The sequence below is a fragment of the Vespa velutina genome, chromosome 10 (genome assembly GCF_912470025.1).
Source record: "Vespa velutina chromosome 10, iVesVel2.1, whole genome shotgun sequence".
In the NCBI taxonomy this organism is placed as follows: Eukaryota; Metazoa; Arthropoda; class Insecta; order Hymenoptera; family Vespidae; genus Vespa; species Vespa velutina.
In genome coordinates, this window is record NC_062197.1 from 5,962,515 (window position 1) to 5,975,207 (window position 12,693).

At 29.1% G+C, this 12,693-nt stretch overlaps 1 protein-coding gene across 2 annotated transcripts in view; it reads left to right on the plus strand.

Moving 5' to 3' along the window:
• Positions 1-8,598, plus strand: part of LOC124952614 (cAMP-dependent protein kinase type II regulatory subunit) — a 10,257-nt gene extending 1,659 nt beyond the window's left edge. For both annotated transcript variants that reach the window (XM_047502736.1, XM_047502737.1), the window contains exons 2-8: positions 29-120; positions 3,958-4,041; positions 4,294-4,400; positions 4,487-4,745; positions 5,055-5,213; positions 5,297-5,399; positions 5,531-8,598. In XM_047502736.1, the coding sequence (XP_047358692.1) occupies positions 29-120; positions 3,958-4,041; positions 4,294-4,400; positions 4,487-4,745; positions 5,055-5,213; positions 5,297-5,399; positions 5,531-5,661 (935 nt within the window). In that variant the 3' untranslated portion in view covers positions 5,662-8,598. The remainder of the gene's footprint in view (positions 1-28; positions 121-3,957; positions 4,042-4,293; positions 4,401-4,486; positions 4,746-5,054; positions 5,214-5,296; positions 5,400-5,530) is intronic.
• Positions 8,599-12,693: the final 4,095 nt, after the last annotated feature.

Here is a 12,693-nt window from a genome sequence, read left to right on the forward strand (position 1 = left end):
CGTCGTTTTTTTTTTTATTGCTTTCCAGAACCACCGGTCGGCAGGTTTGCGACCAGAAGGAAGAGCGTTTTCGCTGAAACTTACAATCCAGAAGAAGATGAGGAAGAAGACGGCGTTAAGGTAAAAAAAGAAAGAAAAAGAAAAAAAAAAAGAATTCTTTGCATTTTACATCATTCTTTTTATTTATATTTTTATAGAGATTTCGATGAATGTCTCTAATTTTAGATATAGTTACGAATTCATATAATTTTCTTTTTTTTTAATGACGTTACTCAAAGCAAAAGGGTTGTAATTCAATGAACGAGATTTTACATAGACGCGCATGATTCATTCACGTTGATTCTGTCTTGTCCGAATCGTGATTGTTTATTTTTTCTATTTTCTTTTCTTTTTCTTTTTTTTTTTTTTCTCTCGTTTAAATGAACTTTTTACAAAACCAAAAGTAGAAAAAATTGATAAATTTGTACATTATTTATTATTCAACGGCTATAATAATTTTTTGTCATTTAGTGGTTTTAAGCTTAGTTATTAAGGAAATTTATTTTAAATATAAAAAAGTTAAGCATCATCAATTAAGTATATTGGCACTCAAATTTAAGAAAATTTTAAAAACGGAATTAATCGCTTTGGCCTGTGAACGGCTCATATGTCAAGGCCGAAATTGACGTACCGTGATGAACAAATTGTACATTGCTTGGAGAATTCCATATTATTATTGTTTTTAATTCGTTATGATAACACGAAAAAACGAGAGAGAGAGAGAGAGAGAGAGAGAGAGAGAGAGAGAGAGAGAGAGAGAGAGAGAGAGAGATAGGGAGAACGTGCGCATTTCTGCTTAAATAGTGTAGTAGTTCAGTTATATATATATATATATATATATATATATATATATATATATATATATATATGTAATAAAATATCTTATCGAAATTCTTTTCTAATGCTTAATTTATTCGATGAAAAAGAAAAGTACTACAATGTATTTTATTTCTTTTTTACTTATTTTTTATTTATTTATTTATTTATTTATTTTCTTTTTTTTTTTTTATTATTCTGTACGACGTATTAATGAATAAGAAAATATTTATACAGAAATTCAGAACATCAGAAAGTTGAGCAAAATGAAACTAATCAATTTTACGTAATTGGAACTTATCTGAAATGTGAAAAAGAAATTATCTCTCTATATTTAGATCATAAATAATTAAGTTAAACACATTGTTATCAGATTTTCCTATTTCATCAAAAGAAGCTTCAGATGTATTTAAACGATTCTAAATGATTTTCTTATGTAACGTGTCAAATAATAAATCGCTCTTGTTTGCAAATAGAAACAAAAGAATATGGTGTCGATTTGAAATTTTTATGATCGAGTCGCTTGAATGCGGTTTAATCGTTGGAAAGAGTTACCAAGTAGAAAAAGAAGATAGGGAAAGATAGAAAAAGGAGAGCGAGAGCCCTTTGAATTCACGCCGATAGGTTTTATAGATTTTACGGAACTTTACGTAATGATTGCCCTCGAGAAGAAAGGAAAAAAAAAGAAAAAAAAAAAAAAAAAGGAAGAAAAGAAAAGAAAAAATACAAAAATTGTATTTCGTCGATGGCATATGTTTTTATTTAGCTTATACATTGAATAAAAGAACACATTCGTAAGTATTTAAAACATTTACAATAGATACCTCGTGGAGATATATAATATATACGTACGAATATAATATGAAATTCTATGTGACACGCGGTCTATATCTGTACGTATGTGTGTATATGTATGTGTGTGGCGCGCGCGAGCGCAAGACATCGTATAAAATCGTTTCGCATTGAAGTACCGCACTTAGCCTGCGCCAAGCGAGTGACGAAACGCGATGATTTACTTTGCTCGACGATGCGAGCGATGTACCTTTGTGACGTCAGAACGCGCGTGTTCGATAACCTGGCTATCATGGATGTGACTTTTGTGTGTGCCGTGTGCCGCGCTCATGGACGACATATAGCGCGCGCGCACGCACACACACATACACACATCGTGTAACAGAGTATGAGAGAAAGAGACGTATACACTTATAAACACACTTATAAGCGCCCGGCGCTGTCTCTCGAAACAGCTACGAACTCGATTATTGATGCGGTAATCGAATTGTGCCTCGATAAAATTATTCTACCGATTTTTTTCCTTTATCTCTTTTCTTTCCTTTTCTTTTATTCTTTTAAGGAAAAATAAAGAAAAGTTTCTCGGTAGATGCGGTCAGAAGTATGACAGATTTTTTACTGTCCTATTTTTTAATCGATCGGTATAGGGATAAAAAAAAAATATATATATATATATATATGGTTAATGATTTTTACTTTCTTTTTTCTTTCTTTTCTTTTCTTTTCTTTTTTGTTTTTTTTTTTTTTTACAGCAAATTCTTTTATTCTTCCGGTGAAGTAAAGACGAATTTTTCTTTTTTCTTTCTCGCTTAATCGAAATTTTATAAATTGTATCTGTGTATATGTGTGTGTGTGTGTGTGTGTATGTATTTTATATTAAGTATAATTATATTAACATTTAGGTCATAATCTTTAATCTTATATCATACTGGTTTTCAATTTCTGTTCGCTTAACATTTAATGAGTATTGGCATTATTTAGTAAAATCTACTTGTAATAGTTATAAAATGTCGACGGTTAAGAAGGTGACCTTAGAGAGTATATAATAGATACATGCTGGTAATAAAGCTCGCTACTGATTATATATATATATATATATATATATATATATATATATATATATATATATATATATATATATATATATATATATATATATTACAAAAACTATAGATAAAAAATAAAACACATTTAACAAGTTTGAAGATAATATTTAATTTGTCAAAATTTGTTTATGCTAAGAAGCGTAGGATATACGATATTCGGTAAATGTCTTATTTTGTTCCGCTCGCAAAATTTGGCTCTTTCCACCGCATTCTGCATGACACATTTTAACATTCCTGCCAATATTAAATTTATTTCTCTCAGAATATTGTTTCTAAAAGCTTGTAGGTATAATGGCTTTTAACTTGGACTTACTTTTTTAAAGTAAACTTTTTTGCTATTTTTTAATTATTTATAATACAATTGTAATTGTAATTTTTCTTTAATAATTATTTAAAAACAATTATGTAATGTAATGATTGAATTGATAGTGCCAATAGAAAAATAGTTTTTGTCATTATGCGTTTTTTTTCTCTTCTTCTTCTAGTATTGTCATTTTAATTAAAAATGTAAAAAATGAGTACTTGGATATTAACTCATTTCGTCTATTTCCTGCTATACAATGAACTTTTAATAGGTGCAAGTCGTTAAAGTAATATACAATGATTACAGGTGTTTAAAAATTGTAAACAATACAACGCGCAGCTGAGCCATTAGAGTCACATTAAATGAATACCAAGCCGACTACGCATGGCATGTCGTCGAAAAAAAAAATATACAAGTGAATAAATATAATGTGTCCCAGTTCAAAGCTATGTCTCTTTGAATAACAAGAAACGTAGAAATGAATTTTAATACATTATACGCTAAATTGAAAAAGTCATTACGCTATTAATATAATTAATACAATTAATATAATTATTGAGAGATTGGAAGAATCTTCCAATAAGGATATATGATTTGAGAAATTATTATAATTATCGATAATACGTTATTGTTCTATTTTGATATCGACACATTGTTGGGACGATTACAATACGTGATTATAGGTCATTTAATTGATCGTTATTTCCTATTATTAATTATTATTATTGATCGAATCCATTGAACAGGAAGCTATTTTTTTTTCTTCGTTTCTTTTATTCATTTTTAATTGTCGCGCAACGATTTATAAAAAAATAAGGTGATGCTTAATCCATCGAAAGATAAATAGTACTCCTAAATATAAATAAAAAAATTTGGGATTTTTTTCTTTTTTAATTACAGATGGTGCATCCGAAGAGTGATGGCCAAAGACAAAGGTTAAGCGAAAGCGTCAAGAACATTCTTTTGTTTCGTGCTTTAGACGAAGTAAGTTAAACATAGTATACAGTTTGCGCACAATCGCGACAAGAATATAATCGACTGCACTCGCGCTAACTTTAGAAATACCAATGAACTCATGCGATGCTACTAATCAGATACCGTTTTTAAGACGAAGATGTTTTTAAGAAAATGTCATGAATAGATTGTACGCATTGTTAAAACTTTTATCAAAGGATCGTATTATGTTTATGCTAATGTACTTTTAACACGATAATTATCAACGTCTTTTGCTTACAGGAACAAATGGCTGACGTACTCGACGCAATGTTCGAAAAAACCGTTCAACCAGGAGAATTTATCATTAGACAGGGTGATGATGGTGATAATTTTTATGTTATCGAAAGGTTGTCATAATTAAATTAACGATTTTAATAATAATAGATGAGTTTTTTGATGAACGATTAACGAAAATCTCTTTTTTCCTTCTCAGAGGGAAATTCGACGTATACGTTAAAGATCCTAATGGAGTAGAAACTAATATTCACACTTACGATAATCGTGGTGCTTTTGGAGAATTAGCACTTCTATATAACATGCCTAGAGCGGCTAGTGTTAAAGCTATTACTCCAGGTACTCTTTGGGCTATGGATAGGCAAACTTTCCGTCGAATTCTTTTAAAATCTGCGTATAAGAAACGCAAGATGTACGAGGATTTGATTAATAAAGTTCCCATGCTTAAATCGCTCGAAGTGAGTACCATTTGTTAAATTATTATATTTTAATAATTATCAATGACATACTTAAGCCTATAACAGCGTTTTTCTTTTTTTGGGGGGTGGGGGAGAATTCTATTAGATTCACAAAAGCTTTTGTCTAGATAGGTTTTTTATATGTATACATCGATGTTTTTACTGTAGTAGAAATTGAAAAATTTCTTAAATGTTAGATTGATTAGAAGGTTATAGGATTGCTGGGGTTTACAAATTATATTTTGAGGACAACTTCAATTAAATGATTGATTTTATTATTTTAATTTATAATGTACGAATATGTTACAGCCTTACGAGCGCATGAACCTCGCTGATGCTCTTGTACCAAAACAGTATTTAGATGGCGAGCAGATTATTAAACAAGGAGACACGGCTGATGGAATGTATTTTGTTGAAGATGGCATTGTCAGAATTACTATATTGGGTGAAAATAATCGCGAAATAGAGGTATAAACATTTGTTTGATCATATTTTGAAAATAAAATTTCTATCTTTGATATGATATATTTCGAACAATTTTTATGTCTTAGATTAATCGAGTTCCAGCTGGAGGATATTTAGGTGAATTAGCATTGGTGACGCACAAACCTCGCGCAGCTTCGGCCTATGCCGTAGGAGATGTAAAATTGGCCTGTAAGTTTCTAACAGAATCTATTCTATTATCATTTGAAAAATTCAATTGAATTTTAATTAACTCGATTAAACAAAAATAAATAAATCTTGAAAGCTAATATGATTACAGATCAATAATTTTTTATTTTCAGTTTTGGATGTTGAAGCATTCGAACGTTTATTGGGCCCTTGTATGGAATTGATGAAGCGTAATATAGATGATTACGAGGATCAACTGGTCAAAATTTTTGGCAGCAAAACCAACATTTCCGACATTCGATGAACTATTTCGAATTTGTAGATGTCGCGCTGCTGTATCGAAAACATACTTTCGTACAGTAATGTATAACAGAGCACAAAATTATGCCACCACCTATTTCTGAATCTCATCCGCGTATTTCAAGTATCGTCTCGAGTCGACTTTCGTATGACTGTCCAATGTCAGCTGGTAAGATTCGCCATTAATAATTATCAAGTTTATACCTGTGACACACTAAACAAATTTACAAGATGCTCGGTTCTTCGTACATACATCACGGTATTATAATAACTTTCTAAGACTGTATTAGATCAAAAAAGTATTAAAAATTTCGCCGTGCACTCACTCGCATGGGAGATTGAGATCTGTTTATGAGAGAGATGAAAATCAGTAATGTGTATAATTGACATATGTATAACGTTTCTCATTAGAGCGTTGCTCGCAAGTTATAAGAAATACTCGGAATCGTAATACGTGAAAAATAGTATTGTTTCTCTCTTTAATTTATACTAGAACGATTTGAGTTGTTTAAACAAAATACACTTTATCAGAATGCTCGTCTATGCCTTTGCATACTTTTGCAGACACGTATTTCTTATTTGAAATATATGCTCTTATGAAAGTTGCTTACTCACGCTCGTAAGTAGCATTATAAATCTCCAGAGCATTAGAAGAATTTTATCGTACTCTGTTCGATGTTAGATATTGACCAAAGTATACCGGCGTAAAAGATAAACACGCCGATGGCATCTTTCTAATCGTTTTAATTTTATACATATTGTATATCAAAAATCTGATATACTATGCAAGACAGCTTTCACTATATTACGTACCTACCCATTATGATTTTTATTCATTGAAAGTACGAAAAGAAAATAAGTAAAGGAGATTGAATATGCATTAAGGATATGCATGAAAATGTACAAATAACTATTGACACGGCTTGCGGAAAAATCAGACCGTGTCTTTAATGCCACGTTTATTAAATACAAATGAATTTAGTAGAAGAAGGGAAGATAACAAGAAATGGCGTTTGTTCAGTCGCGAGTATAATTTCATTTCGATTATCGTTAATCATATTTTTCGAGAATCGTAATCCTTTTTATTATTATTTTAAAATTATAACACAGTAGGAAAAGAGAAGCGATTGTGTATATTAAAAGTAATAGAGAGTACCATTCTTGTTTCTTCCATCGAATAGTAGATTTGATAGTGCAAAGTCAAAGCATTGTTCATTGTATATTTATTATGTTGAAGAAAGTGAAGTGTTATTGTTATAATTACTCTATTATCGAATGTTACAGATGCACTTTGCAGGAATATCTTGTCTCGCTGCTTTTGTACCGAATTCTAAGTCATATTTAATGCAAATCAAATATATTTCAAAGCAGTTTCTATGTTCCTAATTTTATAACGCGATCGTTTTTAATTTTTGTTAACAATCAACAAAGTATCGAAGAAAATATAGCAGCGCACAATTCTATGCACACTTATCATAGAGAGCATATGCCGATAAACAATCGGTTAAATGATAGAACATGCGATCGATAATATTTATCGCACTATTCTCACATAGAAATTCTTTCTACATACAGATAGTAAAATGTCTACTTTATTGATCGATAAATGGGTTGTATAAACATGGATTTAAAAAAAATATATATATATATATATATTAAAGCGGTATAGAGATATTACGATGATATCGTAAATTAATTTTCATTTTTCTCCGTTGGTATGAAATTTATCGTTTGTTTAATTCTTTATCGAGTTATTATCCTTTTTGAAAAAGAATAAATACGATATTTATGAGGTGTACACCGATTTGAACAAATGGACATTTTTAAATTTGAAGTCTTAAAAAAAATCATGAAATTGATGAATTTAAAAATTATAAAAAAATACATTCATTAAATCTATCGATACCAACGGAAGATCAGTTTTATTTTTATTCAATATTATAGGGCATATTGAAAATTAAACAAAATGAGAAAACGTCAAAGAGATACAATCATCATAATCAAGGCCATTAAATCATTAAGTGGGAGTCGATGTATCGGTCAAATTTCATTTTATAAAATTGTGTGTTTTAATCTGGCGACATATATATCTATATATTTCGTCTTTACGTAATTTGACGAGGAATTAAGAAAACAAAAATTTTTCAAAATATTTTTATCACAGTCGAAATATATTATACAACTTTATATCTGGAATTCTTATATAAAGAAGAAATGAATTTAAACGCCCTACGAATTAATATATTAGCCGTTTGACACAATCAGATTGCAATTTTTGCGACCACCATAATATCTATGGAAAATGATTTTTATTATCATTAATTGTACGATCATTACACGACTGAAATAGAATTATGCCATTAGTTTTTTAAATAATATCATTATCATAAATCAAGAAAAGGAGACAAAAGTAAAAATAAAATAGATCCGCATAATCTATTTTAGAACGAACATTACGTTGTCGTATTTTTACAAAACCGCTTTCGGTACATAGATACACTTGTTCACGTTCTATGTCGACAGATAAAATGTTCGTATTATTCATATATATTATAATGTATGTTCCCTGCAAATGCCTTTTTTATGTTTGTGATATTTCAATATTCAGTGTATTCCATTCTCTGTTTTCGTTTATTCTCAATAATCCTTTGTAGTCTTCCGTTATATATTTTAAACTGTGATATTATTTTTGATGAAATAAGTAATTTGTTTCTTATAACTTCGTTTATTCGTAAAATGTACGAATTCAGATAAAACAATTCGATATGAAAGATTCTTTCCACGGCCGAAAGATCTAATAATGATCTAGAAAAAAAAAAAAAAGAACATAACAACAACTCCTTTACTATTGAATAGAATAATAACAAAAGCAAAAATGATAAGACAAAAGTCGATAATAGAAAGATGTTAATTAAAAGAAAAAAGATGAAAAAAAAAAAAAGCATAATTTATGCACCGAGTATCATGAGTGTAGCTATCTTCCATATTTGTGTCAGATTATATTCGATAAATTAAGTGTCAATGCTTCATAGAGCTAATCAAAGCCGAATTTCAGAATGTTACGTGTATCTAAATAATGTCATTTGTCCTATATGTTGCGTGTTGCCCTCTGTATATAAATGTACGACGATCGATTTGTAATATCTTAATTTTTATGCACAATCCATCGTTTGTTCCCGCTTTGCTTGCAGTGCATATATTTAACATCTTCATTCTCTAAGGACACGCGTGTGATCTTTGTCGATCTTTAAAATCTCCTCTTTGTTATCGGCGTAATATTATTCAATATAAATCTCATCGGTATTATTTCAACTATTTCACTCTATTTCGAGCTATTAGGATCGTCATTTTCTCTATTTCGCTGGTCTACTTGAAAGAACCGTATATACTAATAACGACCATGCGTATCCTTCGCAACAATAAATAATTGGGATTTTGTCGTATTTTCCTCGATAGTCTATCACAGAAAAAAAAAAAAGAAAAAATGAAAAAAGTATGGAACGATAGTAAAAAGAGAAAAAAAGAACAAGAAAAAAAACCGATTACGGTTTACTTTTCATACGAAAATCTTATTTTTTTTTATTTTTACTATGACGTTTAATACATTTAACGAATTGTGTGTTTTTTTTTTTTTTAACATTGAATCAATATCTATGGAAGAAAATGATCGAATTTACGACTATTTTTGTCTGTCGTATTCATGTACTTTCTTCTATCGCGAATAAAATAATTGACGCAATTGTGTGTACGTACGTGCGTGCGTGCGTGCGTCGCGTTATAAAATTATATAGATGTAACAAAAAAAAATTATATACATACCTTATATATGTACATAAAGGATGCGCGCTCGTTCGTACGCACGCAATTCTTAAAAGAATGATAATTGTATCTATGTACTAACCGGATATATCATTTTCCCTCTTTCAAATATAGAAAATTCGCGAATAAACTCGTTAACTATCGATTTACGAGAATTTCGATTACGATCTAAAGTAATTTTTAAACTTTCTGACAATCTTTCTATGTGTATCATACTAAAGATTCTAAATGACGATCGATCAAAATTCATTTATTCCTTGAACGGTAATCATTCTAATTTTGTTTCTTTTTTATTTTTTTTTTCTCGAAGGAGAGGGAGAAGAGTATCTACTTTTCTTTTTTTTTCTCTTGTGTTTTTTATTAATCTCACTCTTGTACCATACCAAAGTTATAATTAAACGCGAAAAAGAGTGTGTTAAGATACAATAAACGTTTAAAGGACTTGGACAAACCAAATAAATAAATATATATATATATATATATATATATATATATATATATATATACATATACATATATATACAATATGAATAAAATTATAGTCGTAAGGAATATCATCGTGAGCAACGCATCTAAAGAGGGTAACACGTATATAATACCGATACGATATATCGAGGAATGGTTACCTTGTGTTCTATTTATGACGCAACGATGCTGTAAAAGTTGCCCTGTATGAATTGTGAAACAATGAAGAAAAGGAAAAAAGAGGAAGAAAGAAAATAAGAAGATAAGATGCGAGAGAAAATTGCAGTTAAAAAAAAAGAAAAAAAAAAAAAAGAAAAATCGCATAGTTGTTATTCGATGTGCAAAATGGATATATTTATCCGATGTTTATCCCACTGAGGAAAATAAATTTCCTCGGAAAATGCTGACTCACGAAGAGAAATGTATATGAAAGTGAGCTCTTTGTGTTCCCTTTTCTCCTTTCCAAGAAAAAAAAAACAAAAAAAGAACAAAAAAAAAACAAAAAAGAAAGAAATAAAAAGAAAATAAGAAAAATCATCGTGATGCGATTGTGTGGGAAGATCGAGCGTAGAAAAGAGCTGATCGAGAGTTAGCGCGTAACAGGGTATCGGATATTAAAAGATAATAAAAGAAAAAAATGTAAAAATTCATAACGAAGCCGGCCGAAATGAAAGAAAACGACAAAAAAAAAAAAAAGAAGGAAAAGAAAACTAATTTTGTTTAACTCGCCGTAGTAAAGCGTTAAACATTTTCAACTTCTGTCCCATTTCTCAAAAATTGATTTTATCGATTATTCCTAATGAACTATCGATCAAGAGAAAGGATTAACATCGTTTCTTTCTTTTCTATTATATCATTTACTCGATCTTGCGACTGGGAAGACGCATCTGCACGTCCGAAGCGAACCATACATATACATATATATGTAATATATACATATATGTGTGTGTACGCGCGTTTGATGTGTGTTAGTGTGTATGTTGCGTGCGTGTGCATGAATGTACGTACGAATGCATGTGCATGGGTATATGCGTGTGCATGATGTATGTACGAATGCATATGATAATCACATAATATAGATGTGATATAATATCGCTTTAGAGTGACGTTTGTCAGATCTATGGTTGAAAACCAAATAGATTTTGTATTATACGGCACTGCGTAAAGATATTTCGAAAATCATTGACTGTAGTATAAATTAAAAAGTAAAAAAAAAAAAAAAAAAAGAAAAAAGAAAAGGAAAGAAAAAACAAGAATGTACGTACTTAACGTCCCGTTTTAATTTCGCGATATGTTGTAGCATGTACAAGCACTTAGGTGATATATATACACACACACACACATATATATATATACATACATATATATATATATATATATATATATATATTTTAGAGATGTCGAATATATATGTCAAAACTCGTTTCCAGCTGGTCTGATCGGGTATTATTCTAATATAATTACGATGCGTTTATAACTGGCAGAGATGCGAGTAGCAAATTAATCTTTGTAAGAATAACAAAAAAAAGCGCATGCAATCCGAAGATTTGACGTATAATGAGTATAATTAAAATACATTTATGAACGTTTGTCTATGCTGTTTTTGCGAAAATTTGAGTATGAAACGAGGAGTCCGAGATTTCTGTACCCACCCTCATTCGATGAATAAAAATCTTCCATGATACGAAGAACGTCAAAGTTAACAAAAGTTTTGTTTATATTTTTAATAGTTAGGCAAAGTATAATACATTTTCTTCTTCATAAAGAAGAAAAATAATCAATCTAATACGTTTTAATTTTAATAAATTTATATTCACATCGTACGTCATTTTTTAGTACAGCTATTTTAAGTATTTCTCAATTAAAAACTTATTTATTTAAAATTTTTTTATGTATAATAATTATTTGAATTTTGATAATTTTTAATTGAAAGGACTGATGTTAAAATAATTATTCATACCTATATTAATTTTGTTTCAAGAAAAATAATAATCATTGTTACATTTTCGTTTTTTATAATACTTTCAATCATCAGTCCTATTATTTATTTTGTTGTTATTTATTTCAAATTTAACAGTACAGTGATACTTATTTTATCTTTTAATAAGGCGCATATCATATCTTTCTGCAAAGATTGTAATTCGATTAATTCAATTCAATAGTCACATTACAAATGCATTTCTTTTTCTTTTTTTATATTAACCAGTTTTATTTGAAGAGTATAAAATAACTTTTCCTTCTTCATTTACGTTCGTATCTATAATATACTTATAAGGAATTTATTCATTAAATTATATCATTATTCCTAACATATCTTATTTCAAAATCCGTCAAAATTATATATCGTGATCTTACTTTGTCGGGTCATGTTGAAATATTTTTAAAATTCGTTAAATAAATTAGTATCTAACATTAATATATTTGTTTGTGATTATGTGAGAACATTATGTGACGTTGTTATCGAATTTTGATTATTTTCTACTTAAACCCAAATTATGATTCTTAGAAAAAAAAAAGAACGAAAATATTTATGATTTATCTTAATCCTCTATAACTCGATTTTTTCGGGATCGAGATGAAAAAATATTATAGACAAAAGTTACTTGTTCTTTTACGTAAAATATGATTATAAAAAATATAACTTGCTAATTAAAAAAACAAAGTTGACCTTTAAATGACCTTCGAACCTTCTACTAAATAAAAAAACAATAAATGCCATAATATTTCTACTTTAAAATCAGATAACTTTTGT